The sequence below is a fragment of the Somniosus microcephalus genome, chromosome 8 (assembly GCF_052327205.1).
Source record: "Somniosus microcephalus isolate GS21.2 chromosome 8, FLI_Smic_1.0, whole genome shotgun sequence".
NCBI lineage: Eukaryota > Metazoa > Chordata > Chondrichthyes > Squaliformes > Somniosidae > Somniosus > Somniosus microcephalus.
In genome coordinates, this window is record NC_140994.1 from 212,933,292 (window position 1) to 212,952,077 (window position 18,786).

Below are 18,786 nucleotides of genomic sequence, written 5' to 3' on the forward strand. Positions count from 1 at the left end.
GCATTGACCAGATGGGCCAATTGGCCTGTTTCTGTGCTGTAGATTCCATGGCTGGAATTTTTCCCTAAAAGAACGGGTGGGTTTGGAGCATGGAGGCAGTTACATTGTTAAAAATGGGATTCCCAATCTGATCCCGCCTCCAACCCGTCCACTTCCAGTTTTGCCGGAGGTGGGGCGGGGGACATGCAGCCAACCCGCTGCCAGGGGGCATTGCCTTAATTTAAATATTGCAATGAGGCTGGTAGCCTCTTTTTCATCTCCATTTTGTTTTTAACTGCATGTGGACGGTGTTCACACAATTCGTGAAACCCAGCAGTTAAACCAAAGTGGGGACTGCTGCATCCAGGAGGGAATTGACTTTATACTTACCTCCTGGATCCAGGATCCCTGACGAACCCACCCTCCGCGATTGGAGACCCCCACTCCCCCTCACAAGACCTCCAATCGCCTTCCCAGGCCTCCGATCCCCACCATGAAGCCTCCCCCTGCCCCCCACCCCACTGATGACGCTGAGGCCAGCCGCAATCCTCTGGTGGCCGACCCGATCCCGTGCTCGCTGACCTACATTGGCTCCAGGACCTGCAAAGCCTCAATTCATAGAAGTTTACGGCACAGAAGAAGGCCCATTGTGTCTGTGCCGGCCGAAAAAGCTATCCAGCCTAATCCCACTTTCCAGTTCATGATCCATAACCTTGCAGGCCACAGCACTTCAAGTGCCCATCTATGCACTTTTTAAATGCAATGAGGGTTCCTGCCTCTACCACCCTTTTAGCCAGTGAGTTCCAGACCCCCACCACCCTCTGGGTGAAAAAAATTCTCCTCAAATCCCCTGTAATCGTTCTACCAATTAGTTTAAATGACTCTAAATTCTCATACTTGTTTTCAAATCCCTCCATGGCCTCGCCCCCCTCCCTATCTCTGTAACCTCCTCATGCACAGGGGTGATGGATGAACGGGACCTGGTATGAGTTGGGATACGGGCAGCAGAATTTTGGATGAACTTAAGCGTATGGAGGGTGCGAGATGGGAGGCCTGCCAGGAGAAAATTGGAACAGTTGAATCTGGAGATAACAAAAGCACGGATGTGAGTTTCAGCAGCAGATGGGCTGAGGCAGGGGCGGAGACCGGCGATCTTACGGACGTGAAGTAGGCGGTCTTGGTAATGGAGAGGATATGTTGTCGGAAGCTCAGCCCGGGGTCAGATAGGACTCTGAGGTTCCGAACAGTCTGGTTCAGCCGATACAGATACTAGGGAATGGAGTTTGTGGCGGGGGCCAGAGACAATATCTGCAGCCTTCCAAATGTTTAATTGGAGGAAATTTTGTCTCATCTCAGACTGGATGTCAAACAAGCAGTCTGAGAACACAAGCAGTGAAGGGGTCAAGAGAGGTGGTGGCGAGGTAGAGCTGGGTGTTGTCAGCGTACGTGTGGAACCTGGCGTTGTGTTTTAGAATGATGCTGAGGGACAGAATGTAGATTAGAAATAAGAGGGGGAACAAGGACAAATCCTTGGGGACTCCAGAGGTAACAGTACAGGGGTGGGAAGAGAAACTATTGCAGGAGATTCTCTGGCTACCACTGGATAGGTAAGAGTGGAAATAGAAGAGGGCAGTCGCACTCAGCTGGACAACGGAGGAGAGGCATTGGAGGAGGATAATGGTCAGACATGTCAAAGGCTGCATGCAGATAGAGAAGGATGAGGAGGAATAGTGTACCACTGTCATAGTCACATAGGATGTCATTTGTGACTTTGATTATGGCCGATTCAGTGGTGTGGAAGGGGCAGAAACCCAATTGGAGAGGTTCAAACATGGGAGTTGTGGTAAAGATGGGCACGGATTTAAGAGGCGACAACATGTTCAAGGACTTTTGTGGAAGTTTTGAAAGGGAGTTTGGAGATGGGGTGTTAGTTTGCAAGGCCAGAGCGGTCAATGATGGTTTTTTTGAGGGGTGGGTGGCAGTGATGACGGGAGATTAGAAAGGGGGTGGGGCAGTACTTGAGTAGAGGGAACCATTTACAATATCAGCGAGTATGGGGGCAGGAAGGGAAGTTGGGTGGTCAGCAGTCAGATTGGTGTGTCTGCTCCACAGCATTGAGAATGCAGGGGTTATTTTGTTAACCATCTTGGGTCTATTTTGTTTGCTGAGTATCTGTTATATTTTAACAAGTACATAGTGTAATGGGAGGGGGAGCATATCACTCGTTAAACCATCAATAAAATGCAACATATCTGGTGCTGTACTGCAAAGAAACCCTCTGCTGCATGTCTCTTAAGTAAATCTATAACTTAAAAGTGGTTGTGGGGGTGGGGGGGAATGTTTTTGTTATGAATTGTATGTTGGTGAAATCAAGTTTAGTCTTTCTGTCCTAAAGCCAGTAATCTTCCTGTGGTAAAGTTTTAGAATGTTCTTACTAGGTGAACATCAGAGCAGGCATTTGTTGTCGCAATGACAAAGAGTTAGCCAACTGGGCTTGCAACATTTGAAATTTGGGGGTCTGTTACTATTTTTAAAAAATCCTTTGTCCAGTTGTCCTCGGTAAAAGTTTGCACCTTGTCCTAGGTATATGTTTGTACCTCTCTATGATCTATAATAGAAATATGTGAAGTGTCCCATGAGTTTATTTAACTTTAAACTACAGCTACAATATTGGGCATTAGATTGCTGAAATATTAATGCTCTGATTATCAGTTTCATAAAGCCCCTGGAATGTGTGCTGTGATTCTGTCTATTGTTGGTGCAACTGCCATTGTTTGCACTGCATCCGTTTGTAGTAGTTTATAGGCCCAGAATTTGCTGGAAAAAAGAGTTTAATGTACAGGCTGTCATTAATGCGTAAATCGTCCAGCAATTTGTGGTGAGGGAGAGGTAAAAAAGAAAGACTTGTATGTATTTATAAAGCGCCTTTCATGACCTCAAGACGTCCCAAAGTGCTTTACAGCCAATGACTTACTTTTGAAGTGTTGTAATGTAAGAAACGTGGCAGCCAATCTGCGCACAGGATTACACAAACAGCAATGTAATAATGACCAAATAACCTGTTTTTTAGTGATGTCGATTGAAGGACACTGGAGAGAACTCCTCTGCTCTTTGAAATAGTGCCATGGCCCATCTGAGAGGGCAGACGGGAACTTGGTTTAACATTTCATCTGAAAGACGGCCCCTCCGACATTGCAGCATTTCCTTGGTATTGCACTGGAGTGTCAGCCTCGATTTTGTGCTCCGCTTTCTGGAATGGGACTGGAACCCACAATCTTCTGACTCCGAGACAAAAGTGCTACCAACTGAGTCACGGCTGATGGCACAAATTGCTGGACGATTTGTGCCGCTTCGCAGTTAGCTTCGCAAAAACAGCAGCTTGTCGTCAACCTCCCTGTGAGTTTCAGAAGATTGGTGCATTTTTACATTAATTGCCAATGAAACTTGCCCCAGAAAGTTAAGGCTGGAACTTAACAGCAGAAGGACCCTTTTGATGAAGAATTTATATTCCTGCAATGCTAATCAATCTCTGGCCCTGAAAAGGAACAATTGAAACTGAAATCTCATTCCTCCATTGTTGTTGAGATTTTTAAAATTTAAAATTTTATTTTTCTTTCTTACTTTTCCTTTTCTCTCTCTCTCAATCCAGTCTCTCGTTCCCCCCTCTCTCTTTCTGTACCTAATTTGACTCAAATTCACCCTATTTCCTCCTCTCTTTATCCTTAAATCTCACTGGTTAAGGAGATAAACTGTTGGTTCCATGATTCACCAAGATGTCAGAAGCCCTGTTAGCAGCTCGCATTTGCGGCACAAGCATTCTTGGAGCTGAAGGGTGAGAGAAAAGTCTAATTAATGGGGCGTGTCACGAGATACCCCGTTCCAACCAAACCTGGGCCATTATGTAATCTACTGAAATACCAAATGACAGAATATTCATAATTTGGGGATGAGGTTCATAATCAAGACATTCATGTGCCTTGTTTGTTATTAGTTAAATAATAGATACCATAGTGCAGAATATAGAATTATTGTTATAACTGAGTTAACCATCAGTGTAATGTTACTCAGATACTTAAGTCTTGTTGTATCACAAATATTTGTTGTAGTTAGAAAGAAAATATGAATTAATATTGTACAACTGCATTATTTTATGTCTCGAGTTGAAGGCACATTTGGTTGTGTGATATCTAGCAACCCAGAGAAGATTAAGGGGAGAGTTATTAGAGGTGTTCCAAATTGAGGGGTTTTGGAAAGAGTAAATAAGGAGAACCTGTTTTCACGAATGACCGGGTCAGTAACCAGAGGACACAGATTTAAGATCATTGGCAGAAGAACCCGAGGGGAGATCAGAATTTTTTTACCCAGTGAGTTATGATGGATCTGAAATGCACTTACTGAAAGGGTGGTGGAAGCAGATTCAATAACAACTTTCAAAAGGGAATTGGATGTATACTTGAAAAATAAACATTTACAGGGCTATGAGGAACGAGTGGGGGGGAGTGAGACCAATTAGATCGCTCTTTCAAAGAGCTGGCACGATGGGCCGAATGGGCTCCTTCTGTGCTGTATGATTCTGTAAAGTCGAGTTCTATTTAGTCTCTTATAAATGAATTTGTTTAAAAACCGAGACAATCCTTGGGCTGGTTATGCAATAGTGCAAAATTGAAAGCAGAAAAGACTTTCCAACTGGGTGCACCAGCAAGGCTTTAAAGTTTAATTCAATGCTGATATCTTTTACTACAGTTGTCTAAGTACAGTAAGCATTCTAAAATATTCTAATTTATATGTTTGTGTCTGGGCTTGATAGTAATGGAATGTTGACTACACATTCAAGGGTGTAGACTCTCCCTGCCAGCACGGTGCTCTGACAAAGGGCTTCCCATCCAAGTGTCAATCTGCCTCATCCCAACATTTTTAATTTCTGTGGCCCTTGTTCAGATGCTGACTGACCTGCTGGCATTTCTAGCTGTTTTGTTTTTAACTATAAAGATTCCAGAGAATGATTGCTGTGCAGTGCTGTTGAGAGCTCATTAGTACTTGAACAGCTAAGCAGCACTCCACACAGAATGTTGGAACAAAACAAAAGCATTAACATCCTGAGCAGTGCATCAAGGTGGCGAGGCTGAGCAGCTCTATAAAGTGTCAGTCAGATGTACAATACACATTGTGGGCCATGAGGTCAGCAGTGCACATCAGCAATTGCTGCCTTCTCGTATATTGACCATTTGGTTATACCTGTATATCAATTGGGCTACTTTTTAAACTTGTTTATGCCTTGTGCAATTTATTAAACTGCAGTCCATTAGTCTTGTATCCCATCTCCCTTCCAATCAATCAGTCCCTCAGAGGTGTTTTTTTGGAAGTGGGTAGAATATTGTTGGTGTTTAATGTGATTGTGGCTCACTGCATGCACACAAAGCGGTGATTGTGGGATATAGAAAGCTGATGCAAAACTAGCACCAGTAGCAGACGATGCAGAGTAAAATATGTGGTTGCATGTTTGTCACTAATTTTAATGGCTTATGTTTAAAAGGATATAATGCAGCTGTATGGATTGAGATGATTGTATAAACTGCTGAAGTAAAGCAGTGTGCAGATCCTTGCTAATATTTTTTGGGGGGAGGGAAGGGTTGGGAAAGTAGGTTTAGGTAACTTTAACACTAGTGTACTTTTCTGTATTTAAATAGTAGTCTGTCACTGGATATGTTAAACTGTTCATGCCATTGAGACAGGCTCGAATATCATGCTGTCTGGCTCAAGCCACGCTCTTCTATAAACAGTGATATTTTTGTAAAAAGCATGAAGTAAATAGTTGTGGTCTATTACTGAGGTCTAAAACCTAGGGGCAATGCATGAATGAGTTTATTCAGCTCTAGCAGTAATATACTCTGCTATGTGTGAATAGCTGTGTAATGTCAATTTTCTACTGCACTGGAGAATAACCCCGTATAGTGCTAAAAGGCGCCAGCAAACCTTATTTGCCAGTGTTTGAACATTTGGTGTATTGTGAAAGCTGAGGTAATACAAGGAAACAATCTTGGCCTTGATATGCACAGTCCTGAATTGAGCATTATGGAAATTGAGTTGCTCAAGCAGTGTATGTTGCGTTTATTTAAATTAAACTACTTACTTTACATCGGTTTCAAAGAAAACCAAATACTCTAATCACAGACAATGGACTAGATGGATTTCATTGCAAGTGTGTACCAACTTCATTTTGTTGACTATCTTGGGTAAAAAGGAATGCTTTGCATCAGAAATGTCCCAGGTAGTACCTTGTTGATCTGCAATCTTGTTCTTGTAAATTGTAAGAGCTATTTAAAAAGCAGGCATTGATATAGTGATGAGCTGTGCCAAGGATGAGTACATTTGAGTTGATAGTTATGATCACTTTGGAAACATAGGGAGTAATCTTTGATTGAAGGGTTTCTTTCCTTCCATCTCTTAGGATAGGGGAAAAGAAGAGTGTGACATGAATAAAAACAGGAAATGCTGGAACCACTCAGCACAAAAGGTCAGATTAACATCTCGGGTCGATCATCCTGCTAAAAGATCAGACAACTAAACATCTAGAGATGGAGAATGAAATTTAAAAAAAAAGTCAGCATGCATTTCTAAAAATGTCAGGTTTAACCAACCCTATTAAATTCTTTGAAGTAACCGAGTAGTAAAGGGCAATGTAGTAGATGTGGTATACATGGACTTTCAGAAGGCCTTCGATAAGGTGCCACAATAAGCGACTCCTGTGGAGTCAAGGTAGAAGAATGGATTGGAAGATGGCTACAAAACAGAAATCCGAGTAGGAGTTAAAGGGAGATTTCTCCGACTGGCAGAAGGTGGAAAGTGGTGTCCTGCAGGGATCCCTGCTGGGACCACTGTTGTTCACTGTATACATAAACGAAAAAAAATACTGCAGATGCTGGAAATCTGAAATAACAACAGGGTTCTGACATTGTTATTGACTTGAAGTGTTAACCCTACATTCCTCTTTCCACAGATGCTGCCTGACCTGCTGAGTGTTTCTATAGAATCATAGAAACTTACAGCACAGAAGGAGGCCATTCGGCCTGTCATGCCTGTGTTAGCTCTTTTTGAAAGAGCATTCATGCTTAGTCCCACATCCCCGCTTTTTGTCTGTATCCCTGTAAGTTCCTCATCCTCAACTACCTGTCCAACTCTCTTTTTAAAAATTATTTATGTTATCCGCATCCACCACCTTTCCAGATCCTGACAACTCTGACTGAAAAAAAAAATTCTCCATCTCCCCTCTAGATACTTTTCCAGTGATTTTGAATCTATGACCTCTGGCTATTGACCCATTTGCCAGATTGAATATTATTTCCCTATTTACTCTATCAAAACCTCTCATCATCTTGAAAGCCTCTATCAGATCACTTCTTAACCTTCTCTGTTCCAAGGAGAACAGTCCTAACTTTTCCGACCTCTCCTCATAACTGAAGTCCGTCATCCTTGGTAACATCCTGGTAAACCTCCTCAGTACCCTTTCTAATGCCATGACATCTTTCCTGAAGTGTGGGGCCCAGAATTGTCCACAATACTCCAGCTGAGGTTTAACCAGTGATTTACTGTATAAAGTTCTAACATGATCTCTTTGCTTTTATATTCTATTCCTCTATTTAAACCCAAGTAACCCAGATGCTTTTTTAACCACCTTATCAACTTGCTGTGCCATCTTTTAAGGATTTGTGTATATGGACACCAAGGTCTCTCGGCTCAAAATTGTGCCATTTATAGTATACTGTCTTTCCATATTAGTCCTCCAAAAGTGCATCACTTCACACTTCTCCGCATTGAACTCCATCTGCCATGCTTCTGCCCATTTTACCATTCTGTCTGTTATCCTGAAGCCTATAACTATGTACATCATCAACTACTTCGCCAAGTTTCGTATCATCTGCAAACTTTATAATGCTGCTCCCTACACCCAAGTCTTGGTTGTTTATAAAAATTGCGATGAGTAATGGGCCCAAAACTGATCCTTGGGGAACACCACACCCAGTCTGACAAACATCCATCCAGCACCACCCTTTGCTTCCTGTCACTGAGCTAATTTTATATCCATACCACTACTTTCCCCTTAATTCCATGGGCTTCCACCTTCTTACTAAGCCTCCTGTGTGACACTTTGTCGAATAAAAGTTTATTTTGTCCCTGATAATGGTTTCCAATAACCACTGATGTTAGGCTGACTGGCCTGTAGTTTCCTGGTTTATCCCTCTCCACTTTCTTGAATAGTGGTATAACATTAGCAACCATCCAGTCCTCCGGCACTACTCCTGTATCCAATGAGAATTGAAAGATTGTGACCAATGCCTCTGATATTTCTACCGTTGCTTCTTTCAGCAACCTAGGATGTGTTCTATCTGGACCAGGTGATATACCAACTTTCAGTAATGCTCATCTTTTTAGTATATCTGCTCTATTATTATCCTGTCCATAACTTCCCCCTCCTCTTTTAGTGTAACCTTCACATCTTCCGCTTCCTTTGTGAAGACAGAGGCAAAATACTCATGTAATACTTTTGCCACGTCCTCTGCCTCTATGTGAAGATTTCACTTTGGGTCCTTAATAGGCCCAACTTTTTCCCTGGCAAACCACTTGCACTTTATATGTTTATAAAATGTTTTAGGGTTCAATTTAATGTTGCCTGCTAATTATTTCTCGTAACCTCTCTTTGCCGCCTGTATTAACTTTTTCAATTCCCTCCTGTACTTTCCATAAGCTTCCTGGTTATTAGCTGAATCTTGCTCCTGACATTTGTCATAAGCCTCCTTTTTCTGTTTATTATTTTAACTTTTATTTCCTTTGCCATCCAGGGCACATTAGCTTTCGATGCTCTACCTTTTCCTTTCAAAGGAATCTACTTAGTTTGTACCTGAACTATCTCCTCCCTGAAAGCCCTCCATTGCTCCGTTACTGCTTTACCCTGCAATCACCTTTTCCAATCTACCTGTGCTAGGTCCCTTAAAACATTCAAATTAGCTCTTTCCTAGTTGTGCATTTTTACCTTCGATATTTTCTGGTCTCTTTCCATAATTACTTTAAGCCCAATTATGTTGTGGTCACTGTTAGCTAGATGATCTTCTCCTGTAACACACTCCACTTGCCCTACTTCATTTCCCAGAACCAGATCTAACACTGTGTCTTCCCTTGTTGGACTGGAGACATAGGGCTGGATTTTCATTCAGAAGTCGGGAAGGAGGCGGGACTACAACTTTCGGGTTGTAGTCCCGTCTCCATTGAGATGCGGCCAATCCACGTGATTTTCACTTGATTGACCTTGTTGAGCCCGCTCAGCAGGCCAATTAAGGGCCACCCGGCAACAGGTGACGTCACAGACTGAAATTTCATCTGTCAAGACGTGTTGACAGATGAAATATCAGTGTTTCACAGCTGTTTGAAGCTGTCAAGCACTGACAGTCTTACTTCTAACCTGAGTCCTTCTACGCAGACTCAGTTAGAAATCTCGCCGGCACTGAAAGCTGCAGGCTGTCACTTTTGACAGCTCGCGGCCATTCTGCTTTCTGTGCCGGCTGAATGCTGGACTCCCGAAACGTAGAGGAAGGAAGGCTGTAAAGGTAAGTACAGGTAATTTAAACTTCTTTACACACTTCAGACACACCAAACACACTTACCTTTGCACTCATGCACCCATCACTCACCTGAACACCGACATCTCGACCCCTCCAAGTCCTTCAACCCGACGACTCTAACTTGGCGTGTTTTGGAGCCGTCGGGAATCCCACACGACAACCATCAAAATAGGGATTAGACTAAAAACTGCCTGTTAACTACCTGTTAACAGGCAGTTAATTGGCACTAATCTCTTCCCGCCGTGGGTCTCAGTGCGGGCGGGTACCCGCCTTCTTTGAAACTTACATGGAGGCGGGTTTTAGGCGGGATGGTGTCGGGACCCCCGAATTTGGGATTTTAGACCCCCGCACGCCTAAAAGCCCGCCTCACGGCACACTGAAAATCAACTCCATAAAGTTCTCCCGTGCACATATCAGAAATTCTTCTCCTTCCTTAGCACTGTTTTTCCTAGTCTATAGTAGGGTAATTAAAGTCTTCTAATATTGCTACTCTATGTTTGTTCCTTTTTTTATATACATAAATGATTTGGACTGAGAAATTAGAGGTATGATGTTGAAATTTGCAGATTATACCAAATAGAGGGTATAGCTAATAATGTGGAGGACTGCTCCCAAATACAGGAAGACATAAACAGGCTTGCAGTGGGTGGATAAATGGCAAATGATATTCAATATAATGAAGTGTGAGGTGGTTAATTTTGGTAGGAGGAATAAGGAGGCCACTTAATCATTGGAAGGTAAGAAACTAAATGGTGTAGAGAAAGAGATCTGGGAATGCAGATATATAAATCACCTGAAGTAGCAACGCAAGTTGATAAGACCATAAAGAGTGCAAACTAAGTACTGGGGTTCATTTCTGGAAGAATGGAATACCAATGCTGGGAGGTCATGTTAAATTTAGAGAGAACTTTGGGTAGACCTTTGAAGCATTGGAGAAAGTGCAAAAAATATTGACGAAGATCTTTCCAGAATTGAGAGGATGCAACAATCCGACAAGACTGAGCAGGCTGGGGATATTTTCTCTCGAAAAGAGGAGGTCTTTAAAATTATGAAAGGGCTCCATAGGGTGGACATGGAGAAACTGTTTCTATTAGTTCTGAGTCCAGAACAAGGGGACATAAATATATGATAGCCACTAACAGGTCACATAAAGAATTTAGGAGGAATTTCTTTACACGGAGTGGTGATAATGTGGAACTCACTGCCACATGGAGTGTTGAAGCTGGTAGTATTGATGCGTTTAAGGGGAGGTTTGATGCATACATGAGGGAGAAGGGAATAAAGGGATATGGGGGCAGGATGGGAAAAGGTCATTAGAGTGGGAAGAGGCTCGTGTGGAGTATAAACACCAGCATAGACCAGTTGGGCTGAAAGGCCTGTTTCTGTGCCTTCGATTCGATATAGGTCATTAATCACATTTAATTGATTTTAATGAATCACTAACTTCTGACTAACAATGGAACCCTATCTGCCAGGGGTGTGACTGACGGCATGATGAGCTTTTGGTAACTGATTCTTTTGATGGTAAGATGAGAATGTACAATTCGTAGTATAGGAAGGCTACTGGTTTTCTTTCCCTTGGGGTGTGTGTGTGTGTGGGGTGGGGGGGGGGAAATGTGTGAATTATGATCCCATAAAGACTAGTAAGTATCCCATTTCATAACAAGTGTTTGTCCTATGCGGTCACCTTGATTATTAGGGTTGCCAACCTTCCAGGATTGTCCTGGAGTCACCAGGAATTAAAGATTAATCTCTAGGACACTGCTGCAAGCAACCCAGGAGAAAAATCATAGAGGCATTAAAGTGTTTTTTTCATTTTCTTTGAACACTTTCGTTTATTAGTTTAAAAAAAAGAGATGGAGGTGGAAAAAATCTGTTTGACTTGACAAGAAGGGTGGAGGTGAGCGGTTATGTAATGAAACCTCTATGTTCAACCAGAGTTGGCAACCCTCTGATTATAGTCACGTGAGATTCATTGGGTTTTCCTGTTGAGATTTGTATGTGATTGTTGTGGTTGCCTTGGAAGAAGTATTAGAGGAGCAAAGGTAAGCAACAAGAAATATCAGAGATGTACAGGTGACATGCCTAAAGAATTACATTGAAAGTTTTGTGACCTGGTGTAGATCAAACTGAAACTTCAGCTAAATCCATTGCCTTGGCCAAAAAATTATAGGAGCTTTTTTTAATGAAATTTGTATTGGACAATTATTTTGACTAAAAGTACTTCATAATTGCCAATTTGCTACAGAAGATTGCAAGTGTCATCATCATTATCATAAGAATGATGTGGTGAAAGAAAGAATTTCCTATTTATGTAGCATTTTATCATGAGCACACGAGCTGGTTAAGACTGTCCAGAGGAGACTTTCATCTGATCAGTCTGAGTCAGATTTAAACTTTTATGCCGTGGGTTTAGCACAGTTACCCTTCCCATATACTCTCTTCTTTCCCTACATAACAATAGTATCATCGACCTCTCTGTCCTTGCAAACCAATGCCCCATCTTCAACCTTGCCACCACCCCCTCCTCCAGAGCCCTTGAACATGTTACCTCTCAAATCTACGCCTGTCTTTCCCACAACTCCCTGTTTGAATCTGTAGTCAGGTTTCCACCCTGCTACAGCACCCAAATGGTCCTAATCAAAGCCACAAAGGACATTGTGACTGTGACCATGGTACATTATTCTTCCTTGACCTCTGCAGCCTTTAACTCGACTAATGCTACCATCTTCCTTAAGCACCTCTACCATTATTCAGTTCAGTGGAACTACCCTTGTTTTGTTCCACTCTTGCCTATCCGATCGTAGCCAAAGCACCTCTAGTAATGACCTCTTCCCATCCCGCACTGTTACCTTTGGAGCCCCAAAGGATCTATCCTTGCCCCCATCCTCTTCGGAGCATAGGAACAGGAGTAGGACATTTAGTCCGCCATTCAGTGAGATCATGGCTGATTTGTGACCTAACTCCATATACCCGCCTTTGCCCCACATCCCTTAATACCTGTGATTAACAAAAATTTATCAATCTCAGATTTAAAATTAACAATTGATCTGGCATCAATTACTGTTCGCGGAAGAGAGTTCCAAACTTCTACCACTCTGTGTGTGTAGAAGTGTTTCCTAATTTCACTCCTGAACGGTCTGGCTCTAATTTTTAGACCATGCCCCCTCTAGTCCTAGACTCCCCAACCAGCAGAAATTGTTTTTCTCGCTCTGCCCTATCTGTTTCCTTTAATATCTTGAAAACTTTGATCAAATCACCCCTTAACCATTTAAATTCCAAGAATACAACCCTAATTTGTGTAATCTTTTAATTTAACCCTTGGAGTCCAGGTATCATTCTGGTAAACCTACGCTGCACTCTCTCTCCAAGGCCAATATATCCTTCCTAGGTTGTGCTGCCCAGAACTGCTCAAGTGCGGTCTAACCAGGACTTTGTATAGCTGCAGCATAACTTCTACCCCCTTGTATTCTAGTCCTCCAGATATAAAAGCCAGCATCCCATGAGCTTGATTATTTTCTGTACCTGTTCATGGCATTTTAATGATCTACGTACCTGTACCCCCAAACCTCTTTGGACCTTCACTGTTTTTAGCTTTTCACATTTAGAAAGTATCCTTTTTAGGTTCAAAGTGGATGATCTCACATTTATTTGCCTACATTGAAATCCATTTGCCAGTTTTGCCCATTCACTTAACCTGTCGATATCCCTTTGTAATTTTATGCTTTCATCTACACTGCCTACAATGTCGCCTATCTTTGTGCCATCAGCAAATTTGGATAAGTGGCTTTCTATCCCATCATCTAAGTCGTTAATAAATACTGTGAATAGTTGAGGCCCCAACACAGATCCCTGCGGGACACCACTGGTCACATCCTGCCAAATAGAGTACCTACCCATTACCCCTACTCTCTGTCTCCTGTCGTTCAGCCAATTTCCTAACCAGGTCAATAATTTGCCTTCAGTTCCATGGGTTTCAACTTAGTTAACAGTGTCTTATAAGGGACTTTATCAAATGCCTTCTGGAAGTCCATATAAATAAGATCCATAGACATTCCTCTGTCCACTACTTTAGTAACCACTTCAAAAAGTTCAATCAGGTTTGTCAGGCATGACCTACCTTTTACAAATCCATGCTGGCTCTCTCTGATCAGCTCTTACTCATCTACATGCTGCCCCTTGGCAACATTATCTATGTACATGGAGGTCAGCTTCCACCTGTGTACTGACACCAACCACCATCTCTCTTGACTCCTCCACTGCCTTTGCGTTGTCAGACTGAACCAGACTGTTTGCAAATTTGGTTTCCTATTCGACTCTGAGTTGAGCTACCAACTCCAAGTCCTCTTCATTACATAGACTGCCTATTTCCATCTCTGTAACATCGCCTTCTCCTACCTCAGCCCATCTGGCATTAAAACCCTCATCTATCCCCCTGTCACTTCCAGACTCGACTACTACATTGGTCTCCTAGCTGGCCTCTCATCCGCATGCTCTGTAAATTTTAGGTCAACTAAAACTCTACTGCCCATATTCTATCCCATACCAAGTGTCTCTCCATCACCACTGTCCTGTATTGGCTCCTGGTCTACCAACACCTTAAATGTAATATTCTCATTTTTGTGTTTAAATCTATTTGTGGCCTTGCCTCTTCCAATATCTCACCTTCTCCATCTCTATAACCCCCTTCCCTGGAACATTCCTCTGACTTTGGCATCTTGGGCACACCCTTCCTTTGCACCATCATTGGCAGGTGTGCTTTCAGGCGCTTGGGCCCAATGCTCTGGAATTCCCTCCCTAAATCCCTACAGCGCTCTACCTGCCCCCCCTCCTTAATATGCACGATTTTGACCAAGTTTTTGGTCACCATTCCTAATATCTCCTCCTTTTGGCTTAGTGTTCATTTTGAATCTGTGAAACATTTTGTGACTTTTTCTACATTAAAGATGCTGCATAAATGCAAGTTGATGTCTTCTCTGGTGGTAAAAGCCCTAGTTAAAATAAGTGTACGGGCAGTCTCAAGCAAAGTTAGTGGGGTTGAGTCCTCAAGGCAGATTTGTAAAGAGGCCTTTGGAATAACTGGTGTGGAAAAATTAATTCATACCAGTTTGGATATGAATGACTGGGAAAGGACCCTTCTGAGGAGATTGGGACAAAGTGCAAAAACATTTATTCTGTATATCACTTGTACTGGATCCCCCAAAAGTAGAAAGGTATTTTCTACTTTTCTACTTAAAGATTCTACCTTGATGAAGATAAATTTGTTAATTGAAATGGTGGGAGTGTATGCAAGGATGTAACTTACATTGTGAATTTGGATGATTCTTCTTGCACTTTTATGATGTAATTAATTTTTGTGTTAAATTGGATTTTGTAAAACGGAATGTTTTGCAAGAGGTTGCAGCAACATCCTAAAATGCAAGAGTAGAATTCAAGTAGTTTTCCAAACCATCTTAAACTAGTAAGTACGTTGCTTACTTTACACATTCCATCTTGTTTCTAGATAATTCTGTGTAGGTGAATCTGTGGGAAGAGGTGTGGTTCATATGTGCTGTCATTTTTTTTGCTACCTGGGTGGATGGTGATGCATAGCAGGCTCGTGAAATTACACCATGGCCCATAATTTGCGCTCGGCGTTGACCTCGAAGAAAGCTGCCCACAGAGATCTTGCTATCACTGCGGCAAAAACTTGAGATTTCTTGACATATAATTGATTGTAGCACTGTGAATAGGGGATTCCTATAGTGATACAACATTGATATCATCAAGCTGTCTAAGCAGCCAATCACATTGAAGAATTCTCGGACAGCAAACCAGGAAATAAAACGCAGCTTTTATCCTCACTTAAATGTTACAGAGCACGAAATAAAGATTGGAACTTTCATATGGGGGTAAGGTAGAAGCTGAAATATCATGAACAAATTTTAACAAAATATATATATTTTTTTAATTTTAATTTTTGTCATAATGGAGAAATTTGACATTCCACAAATGTAAAAATTAGTTTTTCAGGTCCAGAAGTTTCTGTCAGTTCCACGGATTTCATTTATTGCCAGCTATGGGGGGGGTGGGAGGTTGTGTGGTGCGGGGGTCCACAGCGCAGCCTGTGTCCGAGCAGTGAATGAATGACTGCAACTTCAGGATTTCCACGTTTAGCTGCACAATGTGCTAAATCCTGAAGTTGCGGTCAGTTTCAGAGGGGTAATGACGGCAAACACTGACAGTTCGCCGTCATTACCCACCTCAAAATCTGGGCCCCTTTGAACTGAAATGGAATTGAGTTTTATTTTACAATGCGCTAAAAGGATTAGTGTGCCCGTCATGTATTATAGCTGCTAAATGTACTCGATTGTTTCTTCCACTGCATTGGTTAGGCTAGATAGTATACGGCTGAAATGTTGAAAGATACGCAGAACTGCTTTGCGATCATTACTGTGGAGACTTCATCTAATTTACTTTTGCATTTTGTAACCTTTTGACAGTGTCCAGTGATGCAGAAAATTTAACAAGAACTCTTGGAAATCAAGTTATAACCAATACTCCCATCAACATGACATCCCTGGTAATTAATTCAGAGAATACAAATAAACATAAAGTTACAAAACCAAACCTTAATGTTACAACTGCAACCACCCCCACTACATCTGCAACCACTCCAACAGCAGTGGGAACTGTAACCAAGAGTACTGTACATTCTACAATAATACAGAAAGAAACTGCTGGCCAAAAGTCTGACCAAATGACCCCATCCTTAAAACATGCATCAACAGTGAAAGGTAACATTGCTGGAGACAGACAGGGTACAGAAATAATAGTGATTGGCACAGATATTGAAGCGGATGAAACCATACCTTCTGATACAGAGCCAGGAAAGATGGATGAAATGACAGATAACCAGCTGCTGCTTGTTGAACAAGGTAATTCTCCATCCTATTATGAACCAGATGAAGACAAAGGGGCAGAGGAGTATTTTGATGCAAACCAAATGGATGACAATGACCTGGAAAGTGATGATGTGGAGGAACCTCCAGAACTCCCCGATGAACCAATATACATCTCCGAAACTGAAGAAGACGATAGTCATTTCTTTTTCTATCTGGTTGCTGCTGCTTTTCTGATTGCCATTGTTTACATTACATATCACAACAAAAGAAAGGTGAGTCTGTGCTAAAACTATACTGGGCAAAATTATATATCGACTGCTTTAACTCGAAAGGTCCACAACCGAAATGTTAACTCTTCTGTTCTCTCCACTGAGGCTGTCTGATCTATAGGGTGTTTCTAGCATTTTTTTTTTTTAATTACAGATATAGCACAGTTGAATGCAGAGTAAAGCTCCATCTATTCTGTGCCAACAATGTGCAGAATAACACAAAACACTCTGGCACTAGTTTATATATTTTTTTTCATTTCCCGCGCCAAACATCCTGTTGAATGAGATTAGCAATTAGTGCTGAATTAGGGCTAGTTTGGTGCTGTGGCCCCCTGCCCTCTAACAAGTGGACGAGCGCAACCAAACTTTTTCTTTGTACGCAAGACTCATCGTCAGGAGCCAGAGGAGATTTCATTTGGCATTCTAGATTAGATTTCAACCCCAGCATCTGATTAAAAAGCCAGTGTCTAACCCACTGCACTACCTAGTCCCTCCTTTCTGCTGTTGCCCCCACCCCAACATCATTCATATTTAGGTCAGATCTGTATTATCTGCATTGCCAGTAAGTTGTTAAGCCAGAAATTTAACCTAGCCCATGAAAACCTGGTGAATTGTGTGTTTCAGGCTGATTTCTAATTGAAGTTCCTGCCTGCATAATTTAAAGAGAACTGATTAATTTCTTCTGAGAGGTGAAATTGCTTCATACAGACATTCAATGCATTGTTGAACCACTCCCTGACACACTTGTACAATACCCCTGCACCTCTTGTTGCTGTAAAAAAAAATAAAAAAATTCTGCCATAGAAATTCCTTAGTAAACTGATCCATTAAAAAACCCATTTGTTTTACAATCACAGGAGATGACCTTCCTGGAGGTCAATGGTTCCAAACTACTTTGCTGGTCTGTATTGGGCAGTCATGAAGTGGCTCATCCACACATCCCATTGGTAGTTTAAAAACCTTTGACTGCCTTTGGCAAGCTGCTTTGGATTTATGTTACTGAAAGCAGTGCTGCCTTTGGGGGCATGGGCGGACTGCCTCCGACAGCAAGACAGTCATTTCATTTATATTGGCTTGCCTTATTCCAGAGCTGCTATTGGTAACCTGGCAATATAATATGCGTTTGATATTAAAACCTCTGAAATCAAATTCAAGTAACAAGGTATTTTATGATAATTAAATGGAATACTCACTGATAAGTTGATGAAAGTAGAGTTTACTTCGCTAGTGAATGGGACCTGTGATGCTTGTAAGTTTTTTTGGGGGGCTTCATCATTTATGGTTAAACTTCACTTTGAGTGACTTATTGTGAATGCAAAGGTTCAGGATCTTGAGTTTAGGAATAAATTAATTAATTTTGTCCTGTGAATTCTTAGATATTGATTCCTAGAGTTCTCTTTTTGCCCCGCCCCTCCAAATTTTCTCCCTTCCTCTCGAAGATGACTCGTCCTAGGGTACAGTTCCACAGGCATGGGTTAGTCTTGCCTACCTTTATCTAAATGGTGTAATCAACCACCACCTAGACCAAAGGGTGTGTTGATGCGGGGGGTGGAGGACACAAGCACAGTCACAAGATTGGTAAATGAAAAACAGCAGTTAGCTGTGTTTTATTTTTAGGAAATGGGGAAAAAAGGTTCACGTCTGGCAAAATCCAACAACATATGACGTTCAAAAAGAAAAAGAAGAACAAAATCATCACCTGCCCCGGGTGGTTAGGAAGGCAGTCCTTAAATCAATTTTCTCCACAACAATAAGCCAGGGTTACTTTACCACTGGATCTTTCTCAGCCGGTCCAGGGATCATATCAGGCTCTCAGAATTAAACAGTATTCCACCCAGGTTCAACAGCAGACCTCTCTGTGGTAGCTGCAAGCTGCCCCGGCCTTGTCCTGGCTTTCTCCTCAGGCCCTGGCCCTGAAGGGGTGCACTAGTTTGCCTTCTTTGTGTAGACCAATAAACATTAAACAAAATAAACCGTAACTAAAAGTCTAACAACCCTTTAAATAAAACTTGACAAATCAAATTAAAATTTGGTCTAGTT

The 18,786-nt window shown here is 41.9% G+C and overlaps 1 protein-coding gene across 2 annotated transcripts in view; it reads left to right on the top strand.

Annotated features, from left to right (window-relative positions):
- The window catches only part of LOC147114094 (uncharacterized), a 28,285-nt gene that overhangs the window by 6,410 nt on the left and 3,089 nt on the right, over positions 1–18,786 (top strand). For both annotated transcript variants that reach the window (XM_085995696.1, XM_085995697.1), the window contains exon 2: positions 16,076–16,749. In XM_085995696.1, the coding sequence (XP_085851822.1) occupies positions 16,076–16,749 (674 nt within the window). The remainder of the gene's footprint in view (positions 1–16,075; positions 16,750–18,786) is intronic.